The 23921-nt window shown below is 43.2% G+C and overlaps 2 protein-coding genes across 5 annotated transcripts in view; one reads left to right on the top strand and one right to left on the bottom strand.

Annotated features, from left to right (window-relative positions):
• The window catches only part of vsnl1a (visinin-like 1a), a 36562-nt gene extending 22394 nt beyond the window's left edge, over nucleotides 1–14168 (bottom strand). The window contains exons 1-2 of the mRNA XM_005917112.3: nucleotides 13903–14168; nucleotides 6054–6220 (exon numbers count right to left, since the gene is read on the bottom strand). Coding sequence (XP_005917174.1) covers nucleotides 6054–6215 — 162 coding nt within the window. The 5' untranslated portion in view covers nucleotides 6216–6220; nucleotides 13903–14168. The remainder of the gene's footprint in view (nucleotides 1–6053; nucleotides 6221–13902) is intronic.
• LOC102312879 lies at nucleotides 13408–23546 on the top strand. 4 transcript variants are annotated; one of them, XM_042218675.1, is made up of 6 exons: nucleotides 13408–13640; nucleotides 15899–15938; nucleotides 16205–19265; nucleotides 20681–20824; nucleotides 21314–21394; nucleotides 22999–23546. In XM_042218675.1, the coding sequence occupies exons 3-6, from the start codon at nucleotides 16226–16228 to the stop codon at nucleotides 23115–23117; spliced, it is 3384 nt and encodes a 1127-aa protein (XP_042074609.1). In that variant the 5' UTR covers nucleotides 13408–13640; nucleotides 15899–15938; nucleotides 16205–16225; the 3' UTR covers nucleotides 23118–23546. The 4 variants fall into 4 exon arrangements, 3 of the variants coding, with proteins under 3 accessions (XP_042074609.1, XP_014187528.1, XP_005917240.2); XM_014332042.2 differs by lacking the exon at nucleotides 13408–13640 and adding an exon at nucleotides 14338–14533; XR_006054127.1 differs by lacking the exons at nucleotides 13408–13640; nucleotides 21314–21394 and adding an exon at nucleotides 14338–14533 and having other exon boundaries at nucleotides 19117–19265.
• Nucleotides 23547–23921: the final 375 nt, after the last annotated feature.

The raw sequence follows: 23921 nt of genomic DNA, 5'->3' as shown, positions 1-23921 counted from the left end.
TGTGCATGTGTGTGTGCATGTGTGTGTGTGCATGTGTGTGTGCATGTGTGTGTGTGCATGTGTGTGTGCATGCTTCAAGCACGAAAAACAAAAAAATTTGCAGTGACAAAAATCTATCACCTCTTTGTTTCTGCGAGTGTCATTATCCTGTTACAAATGGCTCACGGAGCAGCTGGCATGTCATGGATGACAAATTTCACACACTGTGGCATGGACGCACTCGAGTGCGAGTTGGCACAGAAGCCTGCGATCCATTTTTATGTCGCTGTCTGGTGTTGGCAGTGCCGCTAAACGTGAAGATCCGCTGGGACGCGATGGCTGCAACGAGTCATTTCAGCGACCTGGGACAGTTTGACCAGGATCTGTGGATTCCACAGGCTCCGTATGATCTCCGGCTCTTTGTGACTCAGACTCTGCTTTGTGTCCTGCTTGGCTGCAACTGAAACAAACTAAACATCATGTTGAATTTAATAAGTCATGAAATGAACAGCTGACAGAATGTGTTTACTGTGGCAATGACTCACATTATAAAAGTGCTTTCCTATAGTTGCCTTTACAACCGGCCTCCAATGGCTGCACGTTGTTGGGTAAACTTTTCCTTACAGCTAAACTAACTTTTACGTACAGAAGACAACCAGCTTCAGTTTCACATCATCCTAGCGAGTGTGATTTATAAGAAAGATCAAATATGTGGATATAAGAGAACGTATGATGGTTTCCCTGTTTTCTGTCATGTATATTGTTACAGTGCTGGATGCTTATACTGAATCCCTGCGAGCCACAATCTAAACGCTTTGTGTTAGACAGTCCTCCATACTGTTGGCTCTGTATGACATCACACAGAGAGGATAACCCTAATACGGTCATTTCAGCCAAATAGAAGCTTAGTCACCACCTGTGGTTCAAACTTTCTGCCAATCAGAAGAAGGTTCCCTTTTATTTAATCCACAAGCAGTTGACTTGTGGATTAACATAGTGGGTGTTTTCTGAATAACTCTGACTTCATTCACTCTTCATATAAACTGCATTTAAATGGATAAATTCCATTTCATTTACCGCACTAATGCACATTTGCATCGTGCCATTATCATTTGGACATTTCATCCAATTTTACAATCTAAAATCTAAACGTGACTCAATGTGATTTCCTATCTTTCAAACGTATAAAAGCGACGGCTTCAAAGAAGCATAATTCAGCACATTTAATGAGACGTTCTCTAATGATAATGCAGCTCGTTCATAACCCTCCAGCTCCAATCAAATCTAATAAGCAGAGGGAGCAATCACAGCGTTAACATGTACAGAGAAATACTGACTCGCCACACGTGTGCCCTCAGACACAGACACTGTTATTTCCAGCTGACACTCTGCACCTGCGCTCTATCGCAGTGCCTGCATCCTCCTACAAGAGCGAGAGACAAAGTGTGTGTCCAACCAACAGTGCATTAACTCCAGGCTGGCAGCCGAGTGGAGGTAACACCGAGTTTAGCACCCTGACAGGGAGGGCTTGTGGACGGCTGTCGCAGGCCCGTGTGGGGACGGGCAGGATGTCTCCTGCTTGTAAACGTAGGAAGCTCGACTCCAACGAGGCCTAATGACTAATAAATAATGCACGCGGGCTTCCTTTCGCTTGCTTTTACTTTTCTCATCTCTGCCCCTCTCTGCTTCTCGCTTTCAGCCAACGCAAACATGCTGTCCCGCCCCCCTCCTGCTAAACACATGACCCCCCCACCCCAGCACTCCCACCCACCACGAGCCACCCAGGAACAATCTGTCCTGTTAATGTGCGGCCCTGTTTTCCCACACTTATCAGCCCTCTGGATTTAAATACAGCCGTACGGCTGATACTCTGTTGCCTGGAAACACAATACGATGCAGTAATAATAATAACAGCATTTTACCCCCGAAGCCTGCAGGACCCTTTAAACGGGGGCCACGTTGCCCCAAACTGTTCCTCTGTCGCACTGAGAGGTAAAGAGGCTTCTTTCTTTTTCCGTGGGTTTCTTTTGTGCCTGTTTCCGTCCTTCAGCAGCTCGGGTTATTTCTGCGCCGTCATTTTAAAAGATTTTCGGTGCCTTTCAGGAGACTTTAATGGAACAACTGATCCAAATGGAAAATGTCATTTCTGGCCCTGACAGACGTTCTTTGTTCGGGTTCTTTTCTCCAAGAATACCTTCACTCATCTTCCTCAGTTTTTCTTTTCTTTATAACAGCTGGTCTCAGCTGATGCATGACTTCCGACGGCATTTAGAGGAAGTGCGCCGATGACCTCACTGGCAAGGCGTGTCTTACATAACGGTAACTCCCTCAGGTTAAGAAGCATTTCCTGGCACTCCTGATGAAAGCTTCTTACTCTGGCTCAGAGTGCTTTCTTCCATGAGAACTAAAGTTAAAACACGCAGTGAACGAGGACGAGATGCTGAGATAAGCCTGATGTAACAGCAAGATAGTACGGAAGCACTCTGCTGCACTTTCATGTACTCAGTGTTTTTAGGGCTGTGCGATTCAGAAGTGGCTGCTCCTCTCACAGGGAGCTGCCGGGACTGCTTATGATCTGCCACACGTGTGAATAAATAAGTTTAGATCTGCTGGATCACTTCGAGTCATGAAAACCTTCCTTTTCCTCTCAGCGGTGTCAGTAGCAGCACTCCTGCTAATAGAGAATAATTGTTAAAGTTGATATTTTAGCCACTTTTTGCTATTGTATTGCAGCTTGTTTGTTCTTGGATCATCATTGAATGCGTTCATCCTTGTTTTGTAAGACTAAATGAAGAAATCATGGGATAAATTCGCACTGCTGGGTCAGAGGTAATGCGATACGGTGGGATATTAGCATTAGAAGGTAATCATCTGTGATATCATCTCTGATATCACCCTCTCCGATGGTTTTCTGCCCAGATACAAAAGAGGCGAATGGGAACGTGGCAGCATGCCGGCTCAAACCCAGAAGGGTTTTTAATGGCAGCGTAATTTGCCTCAGTGGTTCTTGTGGCGATTCAGAGTACACTCAAGTGAGCCTCCAATCAGCCCTGCTCACACCAACTGTGGGAAAACTCACTAAGTACACATCATAGTGGTTTTAAAATTAACACGTCTTTAATGACTAACACTGATGCCACAATATCAGCCTACCCTACTTCTCTGACTGCTGGTAGTTTTACTGTCATTATACTGCAAACCTGCTCGCATGCTAAATCTCTGCTAAACTGAACCAAAGGCATCCAGTCAACTTTACTGTATTCAGAGCTGGGACTGGTGGACTAAAAGAAGCCTTCGACGATAAGGCTGATCTGGGAAGGCGTTAGACTCTTCAATCTTTAGAAAATCCAGCCTGTGACAGGAAACTTTGGTCATTTCAGACCAGATCCGGTGAGCACAGGGCTCAAAGTCCGATTTAGTGTGTGGGGAAACCTGAAAATCCACACCGCTAGCATAGCAGCAAGGAAAATATTTCCCCTCAGAGAAGCTCCTCCCAGACTGATGTCTGTTTTCTCTGTGGGAAGGCGGTGATCACGCCTGATCTTTGTGGATTAAGCCAAACATATTAGCTCCTGTTACACGAGCTATGATGCTACAAGCGTAGAGCTCGTATGAAGGTGGAATTTGGCAAGTGATGCTAAAGAGCATCACCAGCTTAAATAGAAATTCACTCGCTGGGCTCACGTCCTCATTTTAGGTTTGACAGCATTTTAGTTTGGGGAACGCCTCAAAGGGGACTGTGGCGGCTCCCGGCCCAGCAGAGCCCCATGTACTAAATAGAAGTGGGAGGGAGGGTGGAGCACGAAAACGAGAACAAACAGCTTGTAGAACTGGGGGGGAACATGTGTAGATGAGAGCTGGAAGGAGCGTTTGGAGGCGTGGTCCCGCTAATAAAATAAAAAAATACTTTATCTCCAACTAATGACGGCGACTTCTGGCCGAGGTGAAGATGCACAATTACTTTGTACTTCAGTAGAATTTTCATGTATCTGTACTATTCTTGAGTATTTATGCTTTTTACACAAATATCTCTACTGTTCACGCCCCCGAGTTTTCAAAAACAGGCTTGTTACACAGAAGACCCTCCACGCGCCGCTGGGAAAAAACACATCATCGATGCATCGTGTATGGAGCCACGCTGAGGGGTCGAGGTGAGCCGGGATGATCCAGAACAGCGTTTTGGATGCAGATGTCTATAAGTTTCGGTTGCGCTACCACAAATATCAGCAAACATACATACGTGTACAGTCTGTGGCACAGTGTGTCTGCTAGCCGCAGGTCCAGCTGCTCTTTCCCAGGGAGAGAAAAGAAAAAGACGGAGGTGATATTCAAAGGTAAGGACTGGAAACGTAAAGCTTGTGTGCAAAGCCTCATTTTTGAGGCTTTTGAGAAGCTGTGCTGCTGAGGTGATGCTTTCTCACAGCGGGAAACATCCTGCCGTGCAAACCGAAGTATATTAACGTTTTGTTATCCAAAGATTGCCGGAAAAAACTGGGGAGTGTGTGCAGCTAAAGCGATTAGCCTGCAGCACTGTGGTGGGGTTTGCAGTAATGTGCTGTGCTGGTGCAGAGCATCTGTGGTGGACATCATGTTAGGTTACATCAAGGGTAGCACACATCTATTTAGATTTAAGCTGATGATGCTGATTCGATTCAGTGAGCTCCACCTTTATAAAGCTTCATACTGCTTCTGGTCTCCAGATGTTCCTGCTGCTGCATTCACTACGAAGCACGTATTCAGCTCAAGAACACAAAAATAAACTTTTTGGGGAGTTTTATGTTTTAAGGTTCCCATCAGATAGAATTACCCATTAACTGGACTGGTTAAACTGGGCTGGATGAAGTGCCCAGTAAGATCCAGCTGTATGTAATACATTTGTGTTGTCATAAGGGCTCAAAACACTAAGTAAACTCTGCCGGTTCATGTAGCTTCATTTTTCATCACAGCTTGTTCCTTCAGTTTCAAAACTACCCTGAGATGTATGAAAATGCTAAAATCAGCACACGAGCTTATTGTTTGCTGGTATATGACACTTAAATAGTTTGTTTGCTTGTTTTTTGTGTTATAAATACGATACAACCCTCCTGTACCACGACGTGACATCACACGGTTGGACCGTGTTCTGATTTTCAACTTGAACCCGAACTTAACGTGACCGCGGAGGAAAACACGGCGAAACAAAACGTGCATCAATACGAAGACGCAGAGTTCACAGAGGTGAGGCGGTGAGAGTGGGCGGGGCCCCGGCGGTTGAGAGGAGGAGCGTTTGAGAGCGCTGCTTCTGTCATCAGCTGTTTCTGGTCCAACATATTCAAGCAACTGTAACTTCATGATGTAGAGTTTTTTATCCAGGTTTGTTTTGCCTCGACTGACAAAAACACAAAAACAAAGTGTATTTACTGGTCTTTGGTTTATTACTGGTCTTTGGTTTATTACTGGTCTTTGTGGGGGAACTCCCGAGCTCACTGAACTGGTCTCAGAGGAGACAGCGGATGGTTTACTGCCAAGCAGGGGAGCACCTAACGTTTCCCAACCCTCCCATGTCTCTGATTTGTGGAAACAACAGCCGGCGGTATTTAGACCGCACGGATCCTCCCCTTCCTTCTCCTCTTCTCACTTCTGTTGTTTCCTCTCACCTGGAAATGTTAACCAGAAGCTTTGTGGTGTCGTCGGGATGATTAGAAATAGCAGTTTTATAACTGGTTTATGTCATTAACCCTCCAGTGAACTGCAACCGAAGTGTAATTGCAGCATTCATAGGTGAAAATATGTGTTAAATATTTCAGATGTTTTAAGACGATTAAGCCTGTTGGCTGAAATCGTTGGTTCTTCTTCACACAGCGAGTCGAGCGTCACTCTCTGCAGCAAACTGTGCCGCTGCCTCTTTATTCTCCTCATCCAGTTCACACAGCGTCACGTCCCTCTACTGTAATCTGCCCTCGCTGTTAGCAGCCACACCAACAGCTGCTCTGTGAACGCCTGCTCGCTGAGCTACAGGAGAGTCAGTGTGTCGTGTAGTAGCACATAACACGTGTGCAGTCCATCACAATGAAAGTGAGCCAGTGGAGCCTCACCTTGACGTAGAGCTGCTGGAACTCCTCCAGGTTGAGCCGGCCGGTGGGACAGTCCTTCAGGAATCCCTTGTACCACTGCTTCAGCTCGTGCTCGTTAAACTCCGTGTTCTTCACCAGATCCTCCATCACTTCAGGGGTCAGCTTGCTGTTCTGTTTCCCCATTTTTCCTGTGACAAGCAAAGCACAAAAAGGGGGAGGGGCACACAGCATCTTTTAATTAATACAGAGCACAGAGAAGAACGTCTCCTTGTGTGAATCTGCAGGAAAAGTCTGGAGAGCGATTCATCGGAAAGCAGAGAAGTCGACACCAGAGCTGCGTCTAAAAATAAGCTTTGAAACAAATGGAGTGAAATGCTGTTTGCACCTCTTGGACAACAGGGTCAGTTTGTCAGACTCGCTGCCTTTGAGCAGCTGCTTGGCCCACTTTTGTTTACTTTGTTTTTAAAGGAAAACTCAACCATTGAAATCATCAGAGCTTCTGAATTACATTCATTAAAGAAGATTAGCATAAATAAGAAAATCATCCTAGACGACTACAATGTGTGTGGACTACCAGTCTAGGGAAACAACATATAAAAGCTTTTTTACGTAGGTGTGTGCCTGTCCTGTCCTTCTTTGAATTATTTTTAAGACCACGTTACATTAAAATCTTGTTCTTCCAGTTAAACCTTTAACCACATTTCCTGTTCTGGCCTTTAGTTCCTCCTAAACAGAGAGAATCTCGTCCTAAAATCCTAAAAATGAATCTCTGGCTTTTGGAAAGGGTCCCAATGACATGTTAGGCTCCTAAAGTAGTTAACCCACTGTGACTGTGACCCACTGAAACACTCAAGCATGTTTTGCTTTAAAGTGCCTTAATTTCTCCGTCTGCCCCCCAGCCGCCTCTCCTGCATCGAGCTGCCTGCATCTGCGTGATGCTGATGCTGCCACTTTATGGCCTTGATTAGCGCATTAACCAACTCATAATTATCCTAATGTGAAAAAGATGGTTTCGAGTTTTGGAACATTTCCGCTCGCTCTCCTGAGATGTTTTATTAGATCTCTTCAGCTCAAAAACCAGGGAGCACGTGAGGCAGCAACAGTGTGATGTGTGTCTCTGCGTGAGCACCTTTCTTGGCGTGTCGAGGCTTCAATATGTGGAGAAAATCAAAAGAGCTCAAACTTTAGAAAGATGATTGTTTTGTATTGGCAGGGTTACACTGTGACTGTGTGGCAGAGGCAGCGCAGGGACTGGTTTAGAAAAGTGTCCCTGTGTTAAAGATCCTCTCACATCTGCCAAACAGCAGCCGCGCACTGTGAGAAGTTATTAAATTAACAAGTTTACAGTTGCCAAGTTTGCTTATTGATCATCTATTGGAGCTGATTTTGTCCCAGTGCACCGCTGCTATACCCTTGTTGCAGATCCAAAAACCTTCTTGGCTGCTAGAAGACAAGTTTATATGGAAGACGCTGACATATCTGCAAGCACTCGCTAACTAGCTGCCAGGTTATACGGTGGAGCTTTTCCACAGCAGTGGCGCCCGCCCCGATGTTTGAAGCCCTGCTGCTCACTCGCTGAACAGAAGAGAGGGCAGCAGCAGAGCAAGACCTTCATTTCATGAAGCAGCACTGTTCACAAAAGCAGAGTCAATAAAGGGCTACGAAAGGTGCTCGGTCGGCCACGAGGAGGTGAAATGAAGCATAACAGCTGTGAGTCAGAGAGATGTCAGCTCCCCAAGCTCAAACAGTTTTTACATGTGAATCCCCAAATTAAAACAAACACATACGCAGCGATCTGAAGCGTGCAGTGCTACCTGCAGCCATACGTGACACTGTATCGTAACGGGAAAATATAATAAGGAGAAAAACGCATTTTTATGGCATTTGAAAGTGATAACATTTTGGTTAATATGGTCACAAACATGAAAGAGTTTCAGTCCCATCTAGTTATCAGCAAACTCCATTTCACTCAAACGTCTTCCTAGAAGTTTAAAATAGGTTTGTATTGTTTCACTATGATGAAGAGCAGAGCAGCTCTTTTTTATGAGCCCTGAACCACAGGTCAGGCTATTTTAATACATCGTGAAATGATACGGATGGTGTGTGTGTGTGTGTGTGTGTGTGTGTGTGTGTGTGTGTGTGGACATCTCAGTTGCTTCATCTAATCTATCTGCAGGATTGTTGATGGAGAACTCGAACAGTGGAAGAAGCCACACATCAGATCAGAAAAGTTATTCTTGGTAAATGGGGAAAAATGAAAAGTTCTTCAGTTCATGAAGACCGCATGAAGCAGACTTTTCAACAGCGCAGACACTCCCTGCACCAAAATCTCTCTACGGGAGATAGATATACTTTGTCCTGAAAGCCAATTTCAAAAGGTTTTTCCAGCTCGGCTCAGCGTGACCCGAGTTCACAGGGACGGTTTACCAAACGGAAATTTGAGTTATGCAATGACTAAGTGTGATACCACGTTGTCTGCAAGCTACATGGAAATTTCAACAAATAAATGAACTCATAATGAATGAAAGTGCTGCAGGTGCACTATGACACAGACTGTACTGAAAATATGAAATTTTGATAACAGTGAACAAAAATCCAATTAAATCAGAGAAACAGTGTGACACAGAGCCATTAGCTTTAATACCTGATGGGAGGTGGAGGTGGGAATCCAGCCAAAACTGGGACAAAGATGGAAGCAGAGAGGAACGAAGAGAGAGGAGAATACAGATGGAGAATGTCTGAGCTTTTTCCTAATGCTCAGTAAGAGACTGTAGAAAGACAACGACAGTCACAGTGAGGATGTAATGCGAACTTTTCCCAACTCTGAGGGAAGGACCGGGGATGAGATTGCAGGACGCTGCTTTCGAGCTTGGAATGTCTGCTCATGACCAACCGTTAGCTTCAATGTGACGCACAGCAAGTAAACTGCAGCTGTGGACACAGCGTTACACTAACTATGTATTCTGCATGTTTACTGTGTGTATATGATGTTTAACAGCAAGCTGTGAACGAGCCTGAGTGCACTTACCAAAGTTTCATGTGTCTGTGCACACATAGTGAAATTACTCTACAGTAAATACGCCAATTTAACATTAACGCTGTGGGCTGGCCTGCAAGCCTGAGCAAACTCTGCAACTGTTAGCTAGCTAGCGCTGGTATCAACTTTAATACCAATGTTGTATCCTTCTACTGCTGGCCTAAAACCTTTGTGCTAAGATAACAAGTGCTCATCGTGTAGAGTAATTTACACTTAGCGACTTTCGCGAGTCCAGTACTCCTACGGCACTCAATTTAGTTGTACTAGAGCCTGACTGATTTATCAGCAGGCCAATATTAACAACAGGCTGTTGTTATAGCTGTTTGCTGATCACTCATCAGTGTCAGAATATATAACGGTCGATAACTGAAAATTAAACAGTAAAGAAGAGAAAGGAGAAACACCCTTCAACCATATTAGGTGTTGACGTTGCACAGTTTGTCCAGCAGGGGGCACTCTGCAACTTCCTCATTCTGAACGTCACAAATACAACAGTTAGCTATAAACAGTTGGTCAGTTTACCTGAAAATAGTAATTAGTTACTAATTAGTGATTACGTCTCCAAGAAAATAATCCTATTACTTTAATGATTACTTATTTTCAAAACTAATTAGTTACTTTATTCCTTAGTTACTTTTTAAAAACACGATCAGAAGAAAAACAGATCAATCACCTGATATCAGTCAGACTCTAAGCCACACATACCACGAACACATATCCTCACAAACAACTGCCTCGTGAAAGAAAAAGAAATGAAGCTGAGATGAGCCAAACTGTTCAAAGAAAAACAAACAAAGAGAAAAACTGCTTTTAGAAAATGTACTAAAGATTTTGTTTAATGTTTCCAATTTTACTTTGGATCTGACTTTTCAGGGAGCCAAAAACTCCAGAAAAACCCTGATATCACAGCAGCCCAACAGATGCAACAGATGCAACAGATGCAACAGATGCAGTACACTGGACGCATCCCACCACTACTGTGTGCTGCTCACTGAACAAGAACAACGCAGAGGGAGGAGCTGCGGCAGGACTGCTGCGTGTCATCAGTGTGTTCATAATTTGTTTTAATCATCTTCATTCATTCAAACCAACAAATTAACCAGACACTCAGATACATGGATATTATTGGAGCTAATCATTACCTGAGCTTTGGGACATAAAGCTACAGCAGAATAACATCTCACTGATTACACCAGCCATGACCTGTAAATGCAGACGTACTTGGCTTGTAGTTATAACACAGATTATACAACCTGAACACTCAAAAATGTTCAGTTAAAAACAAACCTTGCATCCTTCAAACAGTAGCTTTTGAAGAGCGCAGAAAAGCACGCCTGTGTTACTGTGACCTGCTGGGCATCCTAAATGCTTTCAGCTCGTTCTGTAAAGAAGCAGCTGTACAGTTTCCTCATTCATAACTCAGCCTGTCATCCTTCCACTGTGCTTTCAGTGTGAGAATCTACTAAACTGGCTTTTTAGATTTTTGGCAGCAATTGCAATTATTCAACAGAAGTGAATCAGCTATACAGCTACGGCGCTGCTATATTATGAAATAAGGCTCCTTTGTGAAAATGTTTTTTAATTACAAATGAGAAAAAAGAGAAAAAAGGAAACATCAGCACATGGCTGATTAAAAAAATTGAAAATAACGACGTTGGCGTATGTACGAGTGCTCAGGCATTTGGCTCATATTGAAGATAATCTACGCTCGGCTCTGTATGATGTCACTGAGAGCAATTATCACTAATAAGGCCGTTCTAAGGAAACAAGCCCCTCCCACCTGCTGTTCAAGCTTTCTGTTTATGAGGCGCATAAATAAATATTCGGAACTGTGAATCATACAAAGCAATTTTTAGTCCAAGAGTAAAAATATGTAGAAACGAGGGTCCCTTTAAGGTAAGTAGCACAGGCTTGATGTGAAACATTGACTGTAAACGAGCGTTTCCCTGTAACGGGCAGCAGCAGGTTAAAGCTCCTCAGTGTTGCAGTGAAACTGAGGAGCCTGAGTGCAGCAGGAGGCCACCGTGTCCTGGAAGAGATGTGAGCAGAAGACGGTCTCACTTACTGTCAGTGCATATGTGAGTAAGTGACTGTGTGACAGAGAGACAAAGTAAATGCATTTGTATTTATAAAGCACGTGTGCATGTACGGAGGCATTACTTATGTGTTTAGGAGCGCAGGTCTGTCACAGACGCTCGCTGATTGAGAATGAATTGTAGTGCACTTTGCATCCCAAAGATAATGGAGCTCATAAACATTTGAGGAACATCTCAAAGCACCCTGAGCACAGTAAGAGCAAACAGCAGCATATGCAGCGCTGCGGCAGCGCACGCTACCCGTCAGAAGCTCCAGGGACTGAATGCACTTTTGATAAAAGACACAAACATCTTCTGCGCTGTTAATGGTAATTCTCCTCTAAAACATTCAAAACCTGCTTAACAATAGCGTCGCATCACAATGCAAGTGTTGCTCTCACCAGTCATTGAACAAGGGCTGAATCTGCATCTGCAGTGTGCCAGCGTGCTGCTAGGATCCAGCTTTACAGCACACGGTGCTATAGCTGAGCCTTCAGGAGGGGGGGTACGCAAAATTCATGGGTTCAGCTTCATGGTGCGGCTCTTGAGTTTCTGGAAGTAAATGACTGTAATTTTTACTGAAACAGCTGAGACACTTAAATGTTGTGTAACATCAGAAAAAAGGCTGACGGGCTTTAAAGTCAGCAGAACGATGTTCAGCTTTAACAACACTGGGACAGGAGACGTCCAAGACAAGCTTGGTGCTCACAGTTTAACACGGCTGACCGATGCATATGCTGGTGCAGTGAGACCATTTACAGCATTAACTCCATGTGTAGTTCGAGTTAACACATAGATCTCAGAAATATAATTGATATATTATCATTGCCAACAGCTTTTTAGATTTTTTTCTTCTGGCAAGGCAAACATGTCGACACCTTCTCGGCTGAATAAAAACTGCATGTACACCGAGCGCGCGCACACACACTGTTACACCCTCAGTTGGACTTATACATGAATATCGTGTTTATATAAGAGAATGCAAATATATCCTTTCTCAAGGAGTGAAAATGACAAGTCACACATCATCTTGATACCTCCCACCCCATCTCGCTTCATATAAAACCTGCACAACCTTTAGACTGACGCGCGAGGCAACATGGCACGTGGCACAATTTCAAAACCTATTCAACCTACACATTTTTTAAAAGCGTTTTTTTCAGAGACCTTTCATTTATGTCTGCAGCTGATGATTTGAGTGACGTATTTATCGGCTGTATCAAAGCAACCCACATGGTCTGTGTATCTGAAAACATTGCTGTTCCACTGACTGTCATTCTTGCGAGCTGCCTACGAGCCCGGTAACTCCCTGTCACCTTCCCCCTGTTGTTGATGTTTACTGAATTGCAATAAAATGAGAAATGGAATCAAAAGTATCTTTTTACATGAACGTCGCCTCTCGGCTAACAAATGCAATAATGACTAAACTCGTTTCCATTCCTACTTTGTTACACTGTCAACACCAGAGAGAAGGCGCACTGCAAGAAATGGGATGAAGGCAAGGAAAGCAATCAGGGAGGTGACTGGAGACACCCCCCCCCCCCCCCAAAGAAATACGCCTGATGGCACTTAGTTATATGCACTGTAATGTATTGAGGCGGTTAATCACATCTACAAAGGGCCAAGGGGGGCAGCTAGTGCATCATCAGCCAGTGGTTTGTTTTAGCAAGAGAGTTGAGTGGGGCTGAGTCTGGGACGAGGGGTCACTCTGCAGTACGATGCAGAGCAGAGCGCCATGCTGACTCCAAACCTGAGTCATAGCCCTTTGTCTCACAGTCCACTGAGGGTTCAACAGATAGTAATTACACATCATGTAATTACACATCAGCACACAGGTATGGTCTGACACAACAGACCTGCTCCAGAGCCAGGCTGTGGGCTGTTACATAACACTATCCCTTTGCCATCATTTGCCAACATGGATGACCTTGAGAGGCGGGCAGAGTCCGGGCTAAGACGAGCAAGGATAGAAGCAAAGCAATCTGAGGCTTTAATTTGGGCAAATATTACAGGAGAGATTAATGTGTGTCTGTAGAAGGGGGGGGGGCAACAATGATTGGATGGGGCTGGTGGATGTGATGTGGTCATGCAAGATTGATTTGCAAAAGAAAAAAAACAACAACCAGGCGCTTCCCACTGAGGATGATTGGGGTTAAGGACACACACCACACCCCCGTCTTCTTCTTGCACACACACACACACACACACACACACACACACACACACACACACACACACACACACACACACACACACACACACCCTTGCGCAACATCAGCACCAGTGACAAACTACAGCACATCACACCACACGGTGCCATGTCATAGCAGCCCACCCCACGCAAGTCACAAGTACAAATCGTCAAATTTCACACAGGGTCCCCACTGTTACACAGAACAGCCTCGCTCTCCTCACTTTTGTTGTTAAATCCACAAGCCTTGTGTGTGTGTGTGTGTGTGTAGCCTGTGTGTGCGTAAGCAGCAAGAGTAAACCCAGGTAAGAAACAAACATGTTTATCTAATGCGATATGATCAGAAGGCTGTACTGATATATATATATGTGTGTGTGTCCTTATTAAAATGGACTTCAACCACAATACATCGATACATTAGCCTTATGATACCGAAAGGATGACGCACTGAGTTGCATCATGCTGATATAAATATAAATAAATATAAACTGAGATGATGCCGAGCAGTACAATAATAATTAGATTTTCCTGCATCTGTCAAGATTTTACGCAAAGCCTTCATCCTACCTTGCGAGAGTGTGGAGTCAACGAGTGTGGAGTCCGGTCTGGTGTCTGGAGTGGTCCAAAAGAAAGAAAAGAGAAAGAAAACACCTGCGAGCACGGCAAACAGCAAGAAATGCTCTTCTGTCGAGCTGGAGATTAGCGGTGCCTTTTGGGTTGTTGGATTTATTTAATTTTAGTTTAATGCTGGGGAGAAGTCGGGCTTTTACAGAGAGGAAGCTGTGCAGGTCCGTAGGATGATGCTGCGCAACACAAACTGCTGCTGATGTGCTGAGAGGAGGAGACAGATACTGAGAGAGCGCGCAGTGTGCGTCTGCCTCGCTCCCGCTGCCAGCCTGTGGCTGTGGATCACCGATACAGACAATAAAGGCAGCGAGGAGCAGACAAACACCAGCGTTTGTGTCCCCAATAATATTTTGTGAAGTAATACAAACCTTTCTTTGCCTTCCAGTGTCAGAAATACACATTTCAATGTGTTAAAGAGCAGAGGCTAATATCGATGGTGTTGACTTTATGTTAGCTAAAGCCTTAGTTACGTCATATTAATCAGCCCTGTTAGTTTCGCGCCAAATGTGGGACATCAGTTAGCCAGCGACTGTAAATACAGCAGCCTGGTGAAAAAGCTTTCCTTCAGAAGGTAACAACCATGGGGCAAAAAACGTAACTCACAGCATCTAGAGAGTCAGTGATCATTATAGCTTACAGTGTAAAACAAAGTCGCAGTCTGTTTTCTTTCATTATTATAGCAATATCACGAACTAAGCTAGTGAGAAGCCAGCTAGCTTCACTTGTAAATATTACCTCTATAAAGCCTAACATACAAAAACCAAGTTACACTATTACAAGTGACTTTAAAGAGTAATTTAGGGATCTCTGAAGAGGCAGGCACTTTGTATGAACTGTTAGTTCTGTTGCAATGGCTAGAAAGTAAAGGCTAAATGAAGGCTAACAGCTAGCAAACCTAAGTCTCTTTTTACCTTTGCTAGCTACAGGACACTACCTTGTTATACTAGCACGAGTACAGTAATGAAATATTTCATCGTGGCATTTTTTAGTTTTTTGATCGTTGTTCACGACAGTGGTGATTAACATCTACACCTGTTTTCCGTCTTTGGAGAATTTCTTTTGTGGTTGTTTTACTAAGCCAGCTACAAGCTACACCTACAGCAGCTGTCATGAAGCTCCTGGTGCATAGTTTTGTGCTGATGTTAATGGAGCTTTACAGAAAATTGAGTCAGCAGAGCTTTAGTGACCTTGACACACTATACACCTCAGCAGCCCTGCTCCAAGTTTACCTGGTGTGCCATTTGTGGCTGAGCTGCTGTGGTGTCTAAATGCTTTGAGTTTGGATTAAATCTACTCACAGCTGATTAGAATATCACAAACTGGCTTGTTGCAATGATGATATTCTATTACAGTAGCATACCTGAAATCATTGAGCTCTTTAGGACAATCCATTCTTTAAAAAATGTTTATAAAGGCAGACTGCACGGTTATGTGCTTGGTTTTATACACCTGTTTCAATGGGACTGAAAACACGTGAATTCAAACGTTAAGGGATGTGACCCAATACTCTCCATATAGTGTATATATCATGTAGTAGACCGTTACAGCATTTATGTGTGACAGGATATGCCAGGCACCCTGTTGTCCTGAAATTCTTCCTTCTGTCTTTTGTGTGGGTAATGGCAGCAGTTTGACATGTTAGAAGCACAAATTATGAAATGAATGCTGACTGACTTCCACTCAGCTGTTTCTGTTTTAGGTTATAGGGTCATGGCTCAGTTGAATGCTGTGGGAGCTGATGTAAAAGATGCTAGTAAAACTCGTTAATATGTTATTTGATCAGTCAAAATATCTTATAAAAAGAGGCTTATCATGCTCATTGTACACAAAGTACTGGTACTGAGGTGTATAGTGTGTAACCGTCAGTGGTATGGTCAGAAACCACATCAGTACTTGATACTAGAATAACACAATATTATCTTTTGTTTCTTTAAAGGATTGTTGGGGGATTACTTCCATGTGATTGGAGTCATAAGGTGAGATGCTGCACGTGCTATTGTGTAATGAAATGTGCACTCTTGTACATGATGAAGTAGCTCATTGTTCACCAGCATTGTTATAATGATGCCTTTGTAATCCAGCCTCTGCACCGTGTTTTTTCTTCCTAAAAATGTTATTTGCCAACAGTAAGTTTTGTATTAGCAACATTCTGGACATGATTGCTTATTTGACGAGTAACACTCGGATTTGAGCTGTGTAGCTTCCAGATGCAGAGCTCACACTGTGGTGGGCTTTTTTTTAGGTTTTATAATTCGATGAGAACATGAAAGTCCCACAAGATGATGACATCTCACAAACAGAGAGGGAGCTCACGTCACCACCCTCCCCAAAACGATCCAGACCTGAGTGTAGAGTGATGAATGACCACAGTGGGTTAAGCAAGTTCGACTTTCCAGAGCTTTTGACATTTAGGAAAACTAATCATTCCCCATCATCAGCAAGTACCCTGCAGAAAACCGAAGGCCCGATTAGCACATTTGAATGTTTGGAAGATGAGAAATCTCAGGAGCGACCACAAGACACTAAGTCTGACGTCAGTCCTAATACTGAGGTGACTTCATACAATAAGAGTACACACGTGGAATCATCTAGAGTGTGTTTTGTTCCCACTGAGGGCTACCTACTCCTGGGGAAAGAGGAGCAGCTTCCAGTTACTGAAACAGACAAACTCAGCTTTTACCAGTCAGATGATACAGATGGTTCATTAGGAGAGTCTGCCACCATAGCCAGTACTAACACATCCAGTCATTCTGATGGCAGGCTACCAGGGACATCCCTTAAAGATCAAACCCCTGGTGGTTGCAGTCCTTCCACTGGAAATGAAAAATATGGGAGACAGGTACAAAAAAATGTCAATGAAATGCATACGAGAAATGAAGAGGTCAGATGTCAGCCTAATTGTACTAATAAAGAGTCAGTCTGTGACGTAGGTTACTGTAGCACAAGGAACCAATTTGCTGAAGTTGTAGAGACGACTCAGAAGAGGACTGAACCTGAGTTTAATGAGTATATTGTTTTCACTAAGGAAGAGAGTGAGAGTAAGAGATCTTCCAGTGATTATGCAGATTCTAAACCACTCTGTTCAGACCCTGTAGAAGAGCCCTCTGGGAACTTGGTAGAAGCTGGGAAAAAGGAAAAAAATGATTCAGGATTACAGTTCTGTGAGAAAGAAAATGTTTCTGTCTGTGATGGGAAAACAGAAGGCCAAGTTAATAAGAAAGCCCTCATCCTTTTTGCTGCTGTATGCGGTGAAGGATCAATTCTTTCTCATGATGTGATGTTAGAAAGAAATCCTGCAAATGAGAGCCCGAATCTCGATGTTGATGACCTCTGTGGGGAAAAAAGAGCGGATGGTGCTTGCAAGATAATAGCCAAAGCTCAGAGTGAAACAGCTGATCACACAACAGTGACTACGTTGCCGGCTAGAATCAGTCAAGAGCCGGCTGAAGGAGATAATGATGAAGGCCCTTTCCATGTAATTGACCCTGCGATCTGTAGTGAAACTGACAGGGAAGCTGAAGAAAACTGCTGTAACTCAGCAAGCGCTGCAGGTCCCAAATTATCTCCATCAGTAGAAGTCGACAAGATGGAAATGCCTCTTCCACTCCATTCCCACATGAGGACATCAGAAAAGGTTTCATGTCCCGACCGGACAGAGTGCTTTAATAATGAAAGCAGGACATGGCATCAGGAAGGTGCAAACGATGACTTCTGTCAGGCAGGACTACAGTCTTCTTCCGTCACCACCAATGAAACGCACAAGACTTTCACTGAATGTGACTGTCAATGGAAATCCAGGTTCAGCAGGAGCCCTACAAAGCCTCTCCCTCCTGGGGATCATGCAATACAAGGAAGCCACGGTTCCATGGGACATGAGTTCAAAGAGCAGAGTCGCTCCAGCTGTTTTTCTGTCAGGCTTGACCCCCTGGAGACGTCGGAAGTCGAACATTCACAGAGAGAAATTGACAGCGTGGACATGACAGCTGTGATAAAAGAAAGCAAAGAAATCTGTTTTGTGAAAGAATTGGAGATGAATGACTATATGAACCCGAAGAGGACAGTGGAGTTGGAGGAAAAACCGCTACTGCAGAATGGACAGCACAAGGATAACACAACTGAACTTCTTACTTGTGATTGCAAGGCTGAATGCAGCGAGGGTGAAGCACATGAATGGGACAGTGAATTAAAGCTCACTGAAACCGAACAAAGAAGCAAGCTCGAGCGTTTGTCTGACCAACCATTCAGTGCTGATATTTCCATGACAGAAGTGGGAGAAGAGGAAAGAAAAGAAGTGACAGAAGTTGGAGACGAAATGAAAACTGATGGGCCTGAAAACTCAGCAACACTGGTGCAATCTGAGGATTATGTTCAGCAGCAAAATGACCACAAAGCAGACGTGACTCAACTGTCATCTGGTGATGGCGCTGATGAATGGACAGAGTGGAGCACATTGCCCTTGGGAAGCGAAGATGGACAAGAACACAAGCTTAGTTGTGTCTCTGATTGCCAAGACAAAGCTGAAAATAAAGCTGACTTTTCAGCCTTCAGTTTTTCTTCAACAAGCGATGCAGTCGTACCGTGTCAGGGCAATTTAAGCCATTCACAGAAGGCTCACAGTAATCCCACTTCCATAAACTGCATTGACAGATTTTCCCCATTGCCATCTGCTCTCTGTAACCTAGTGCCGGAGGGGTTTGACACTTTCGAAAAGATCCAACTCTCACTAGATGATGATGACGCCACTGGAGTGGGCAACATCCCTGTCCTCGTCAGCTCGCCTGGGCAGCTGCTATACCACTTTATGTCAGTGGCAGAAAGCAACATGCGTGAGAGGATACCAGAAGAGGAGGAGTGTATCACTGAGAACATGGCAAACAGGCTTCTTAGCAGTGATTCTGCCTGTAATGAACTCCCAAACTTCATCTTAGGAGCAGATGCCATTGCTCTCGAATGGCCCGAGCGAGAGCCTAACTGTGAATCGGTCCGTGATTCCTCTGAGCACATTCAGGATGAATTAAACCCAGAGTTAATGTCCCCTACTGTTTCCGCTGAGAGTGACAGCCCTGCCTCTGGTGTGAACAGCTGTGCTGAGTTTGAAATGAAAAACCAGTTCGACTCGGTCTTGAAAGAGCTGAATTTGTTTTTTGAGATCAGTAGAAATGACTTTGAAAGCGACTGCAAAGCAAACTTCATCTCGCCTGAGCAGTGCACTGACAGAACTAAAGTCTTGGAAGGCAGCGCTTCAGAACGGACAGAGCGTCTCACCAGTCCAGACGTGGGACGCCACAGAGGCGCTGCATCAGGTAGTTATACGTAGGATAGAGCAAACACAGTAATACTGACAGCGCCCGTGAGATACAGCAGTAAGCACCCCAGGCGTTTCCATTGACCGTTCAAATAAGATACTTCAGCTGCACAGTTTAAACTAGGGTTGTTAAAAATACTAATACTTAAACTCTAATCAATACTTAAAATTCTATTTAAGTGTATGCATTAATTTGCAACTGCATCAATACCAGCAGTGCTGTCTTCACCTCCTCCAGTTGACCTAACTTCACCCAGACAGGCACACGGCACTTCCTGTTACTGACTTTCAAAACACTGAAAAACACTTTGTGAAGTATTAAAGAGGTCAGTAAAGTTCCTGTTACTGCAACGTTAACCTTACGAGTGCATACTTTAATGTCACACACTGAACTGTTAGCAGTTAAATAACCACATTAGTCATCTCATGTTATTAAAGGACCACCTCACAGCTGTGGTTAATAATAAGAGCCTCTTAGTTGTTTTTCAAGTGACGAGTAGTTTCCTGGGTATCGGTATTACGTTTGAAGTTCTAGTACTGTGACAGCCCTCATGTCCACTGTCCTTATTTAGATGTCCAAATCCAAGCTAGCATGCTCAGACGAATAAATCATCAATGAATAGTTTGCAGAAATACACGTATTTGTTTCTCATGACTAACAGAGATGATAAGACTCTGTGGTCAGACTATGACATGATAGCATTCATTATTGTACCATAGTTTTTATGTAATGTTACAAAAAGATGTAAAAGCAACCAAAAAAAAACCCCAAAGCGAAATAAAATCCAAAACAATTTGTTAAACTTGGTTCATGATATAAGTGCAAGAACCTGAAAAATTGATAAAAGACGAGCAGATTTTACTTTTACTCCATTTAAGTTAAATCATCCCAGCTGTTATATCAAAAACTAAAAACTAATATCTTTTACGTTTGGGTCAGATTGACCCCAGGAATCAAAAGCTTCCGAAGATGTCTGTCATATAATTTAAGCAAATAAAGCAAATTAAATTATGTTTTTAAAGTAGCTGGTACTTGATATGCAAAATAGTTAACATTATCAAAAATAATAAGTAGAACTGACTCACATGGAATTAAAAGTTTGATGAACTTCGGCTGTTTCAGTCCAGCGTCTGAAAAATGAAGCAAGGGTTCTCAGTCATCCTTCCTAAAGTTACTTTCAACAGATAAAGGTGACAGTGGTCAAGAGGCTTCCTAACAGCGCTTTATAAACCAATGGATGACTTTCATCATGTATATACTGTCCATAATCCACTGTATATAACTATATATTGGTTCAATTAGGAGCTCAACTGATTCTTCTTGGATATCCTGATAATTCTGCCAGTTTGTTCTGATTTTGACTGCTCAGTGGAAAATATATTGCTTTCTGTTTATTGTTTTCAAATTTTTAGATGATGTTGCCGAGGACCACAGCCTGGACATGTGTGAAGGTGATCCGGTGGTTTCTCGGACTGCTGTCAGTAGTGACGGAGAGCAGGAAGTGCCTCTTAGCGGACACCTGTGCCGGGAAGCTCCTGTTGCAGAGAAACACAGAGGTTCACAGCTGATTTAATTCAATATTTCTGGCCTCTGTTAAAAAGAAATACACAACAAAGATGAATATATTTATGAAGAAAAGGAGCAACAAAGTGTCTCTGTGATTAACATAAATAACATGGTTGAAAACGTCAGAAGGAAAAATGACAGGCTTGAAAAAAACATTTCATGAGAGTTGTTTAATTAGAGTTAAGTGCTCTTTTATTCCATTGTTTTCAGTTAACACTGTTTTTACAGAGCAGCGGGTGATTAAAAGGTCAGCTGGGTTAATTCACTGTGGAAATATAATTACTTTTATTGATTTGTCATTTCAACCTGACACAGCGTACTCTCATTAATGTTCCCTCCCCTTCCACAATATGCTGCGGTGGAACGATAACGCGCTCCACGAATGCAGAAACATGGGCTGAAGGGTAAACAGAGCAGCAAATACAGTAGGACAGAATTAGCGAGTGCTTCTTCTCTGCCTGTCAATATGCTGCTTTCAGAGCCCCGGGAGATGGAGCACAAACAGGAAGTGTGGTCTCCATCCTTTATGTGTTTGACTCTCATGGAACAACTGAGCCACAGTGAGTTATATGTAAAGGCTGAGCTTATACTTAAAAACATCTCATGGATAAAACACTTGGGATGGGCTTCATATTTTTTCCAGGATTTAAAGAGGGGCCAGAGGGGAATAGTGTAGCTCATTCAGTAATATTTTAGACTAATCGCTTTGTCAGAAATAGACATTTGAACAGAATGTGTTTGTACTGCATTTATAACCCCAAGTGTGCCTCTGAGTGTTTAACAGGAGAGGAATCTTACCACCTGCCTTTCTGGAGATGCAATGTTTTCTCCTTTTCTATATGCAGGACTAGGGCTGTTCGATATATATATGATGACGATATAAAAACATCTATCGTTTCATTTTACGCTATCGTTTGTTTCGTGGTGTCACAAAAACTGTTTACGGCAATATTTTTACATGGTTCTGATGTCACTGTAGTGGCTGTATTCATTTCTTAAAGTTCTCTCTTTCTCTTATATTTAATATAACCACACTACGGACGGACAAGTGCCTGTTTTTATGCGTTGTCGTTAGCAACAGCGACGGTAACGCCTTCGCATGTCTGCTTGTTTATGTTCCACATAAACCTTTCACAATAAAGCTCAAGATCCTGTTGAGACTTTTCAAAATAAACTGAATCACGTGAAAGAGCAGATTATTTACGGATGAGAAGCAAAAAAGAGCCGCCAGGTGCTAAAAAATAAACCTTAGACTCAAACGTTAGAACAGGCTTTTCCCCGCAGCACGCCGTGTAATAAATACTCACAAAGGAAACTTATGTCTAAAAATGTGTCGTTTCATGCATCGTTAAAACACTCGACTCCGGGTAAAGGACGCGCAGCTGGAAACACTTCCCGCAAGTCGAGCTGCCCGAGATTCACAGAATTTACAGAAAAATGTTAAATTTTTGTGATTTATATCGTTATCGGGCGATAGACGTCTTATATCGGGATATGAGATTTTGGTCATATTCACAGCCCTATGCAGGACAGAATAAGTCTAATAGCAGCGCTACTCTGTCATGTTAATCTTTTCAGCGTTAGTATATGAAATGTGTGGCTCTTATTTTTGCTGTGTATAATACTGCAAACACGCACACAGTGTCATCTCAGGTTGATGATTGTGGCCAACATTAGCAGCACTTGGGGAAGCAGCCTGTTTTCTTGCATTTAATGTCCACATGCATCTGCACAATGTGGTTATGTTGTGTAGTTATATGCCAATTTACTTTAACACATGCAGCTGTCACATGTCTTACATTTCAACTAATTTGTTGAATTCAAAGACAGAGTGGCACAGCTAATGTAGGATAGCCAGGTAGTAACACCTACAGGTAAATGTCTTTGCATGTTAATCAAATACTATCTGTTTTACTGATTAGTATTTCTGGTGCCAGCTAACACAGGCAGAGAACATTAAATGTCTTGTTGACTCGTCACACACACCTCTCTGGAGCCATAGAGAAACAGGAAGGTGCAGGAATAGCTGGTTAGGAGTGATTGAACTTTTAAAAATATAGAGAGCAGAATGTTTAGTAGGAAATGGACTGCATATAGTGTCACGCTCTGAGACAGAAGACACATGAGTCACCAAGGATGTGTTTATGGTGTGTGTTGTGTGCAGGAGCTCCTGAGCAGCCCAGGAGACTACAGCCGCTGAAAACATGTGCACGGCCGATCCGGGTTGGACTTTCAAAGAGAGCCAAGACCAAACACCTGCACCGGCCCCGCCCCTACAAGTGAGCGTTGGACATGAGGTTGGGTGAAGTGTGCGAGTGTAAACAACCTCGTGTGAAGCTTTGTGATGCAGTGTTCACGACCTCGAGGGTTATTATCGGATTTACAGCGTTCCTGTTATCTTTTCCTGAGTTGTTGAGGTTTCCGTACATTTTAGTTCCCCCGTTATCCAAAGATGTTTGGGTCCATAAAATATCCTGACAAGGATTCGTTCTTAGTATTTCTCCACATTGTCCAAGCCGGAAAAATATTCAGGTTTTTAATGGCAAAACATTTAGATCTTTATGTATTTATTAACTTATTGATATACTGTATTTATCTGCTTCTTTCTAGCTGTATGGGTGTGGTGTGTTATCTTTGCATTCTGCTGTTACTGTTCTCCTGTTAGCTGGAGTTCAGTACTGAAACTGCTTTATTTATTCAAATATGTTTCTGATGTCCACAGTATGCATGGCTGTATCTGTTGGAAAACTCTAATCCATGATTTGTGCAGTTTTCCTTGTTTTAATGTTATTCCATCATTAGTGGCAGTTTCCTGCGGTGTTATTAAAAACTTGATCGGATTGTTGCTTTTTCTTGCGTTACATTCTTTACGTTTACTTTTTCTCAGCAGCTGGGCGACTGTAGCGTCCTCAAGCAGCTTTCAGACAAACTACTGAAGCACAAAATACCAGCAAATATTAATGAAATGAATACAAATTTACTCCACTCGTGTATTTAAAACCTTCTAGTGTTAAAACAATGTAAGCTCCTCTTTCAGAACTGAGCTGAGCTGATCTGAACTCTGAGTCAGCAGCGGTTATGCTGGCT

Source organism: Haplochromis burtoni, unplaced genomic scaffold (genome assembly GCF_018398535.1).
Source record: "Haplochromis burtoni strain Fernald_Lab_line unplaced genomic scaffold, NCSU_Asbu1 Contig_22, whole genome shotgun sequence".
Taxonomy (NCBI): Eukaryota; Metazoa; Chordata; class Actinopteri; order Cichliformes; family Cichlidae; genus Haplochromis; species Haplochromis burtoni.
The sequence above is the reverse complement of the archived record's forward strand: the minus strand, read 5'-3'. Positions and strand labels throughout refer to the sequence as shown.

What these genes read in the sequence shown, in the direction of transcription:
- LOC102312879 (XM_042218675.1), top strand. Translation starts at nt 16,226, where the DNA reads ATGAAAGTCCCACAAGATGATGACATCTCACAAACAGAGAGGGAGCTC. An exon ending in TGTTGCAGAGAAACACAGAG is followed by an intron (nt 20,825 to 21,313) that starts GTTCACAGCTGA and finishes TGCTGCTTTCAG; the next exon opens with AGCCCCGGGAGATGGAGCAC. An exon ending in CATGGAACAACTGAGCCACA is followed by an intron (nt 21,395 to 22,998) that starts GTGAGTTATATG and finishes TGTTGTGTGCAG; the next exon opens with GAGCTCCTGAGCAGCCCAGG.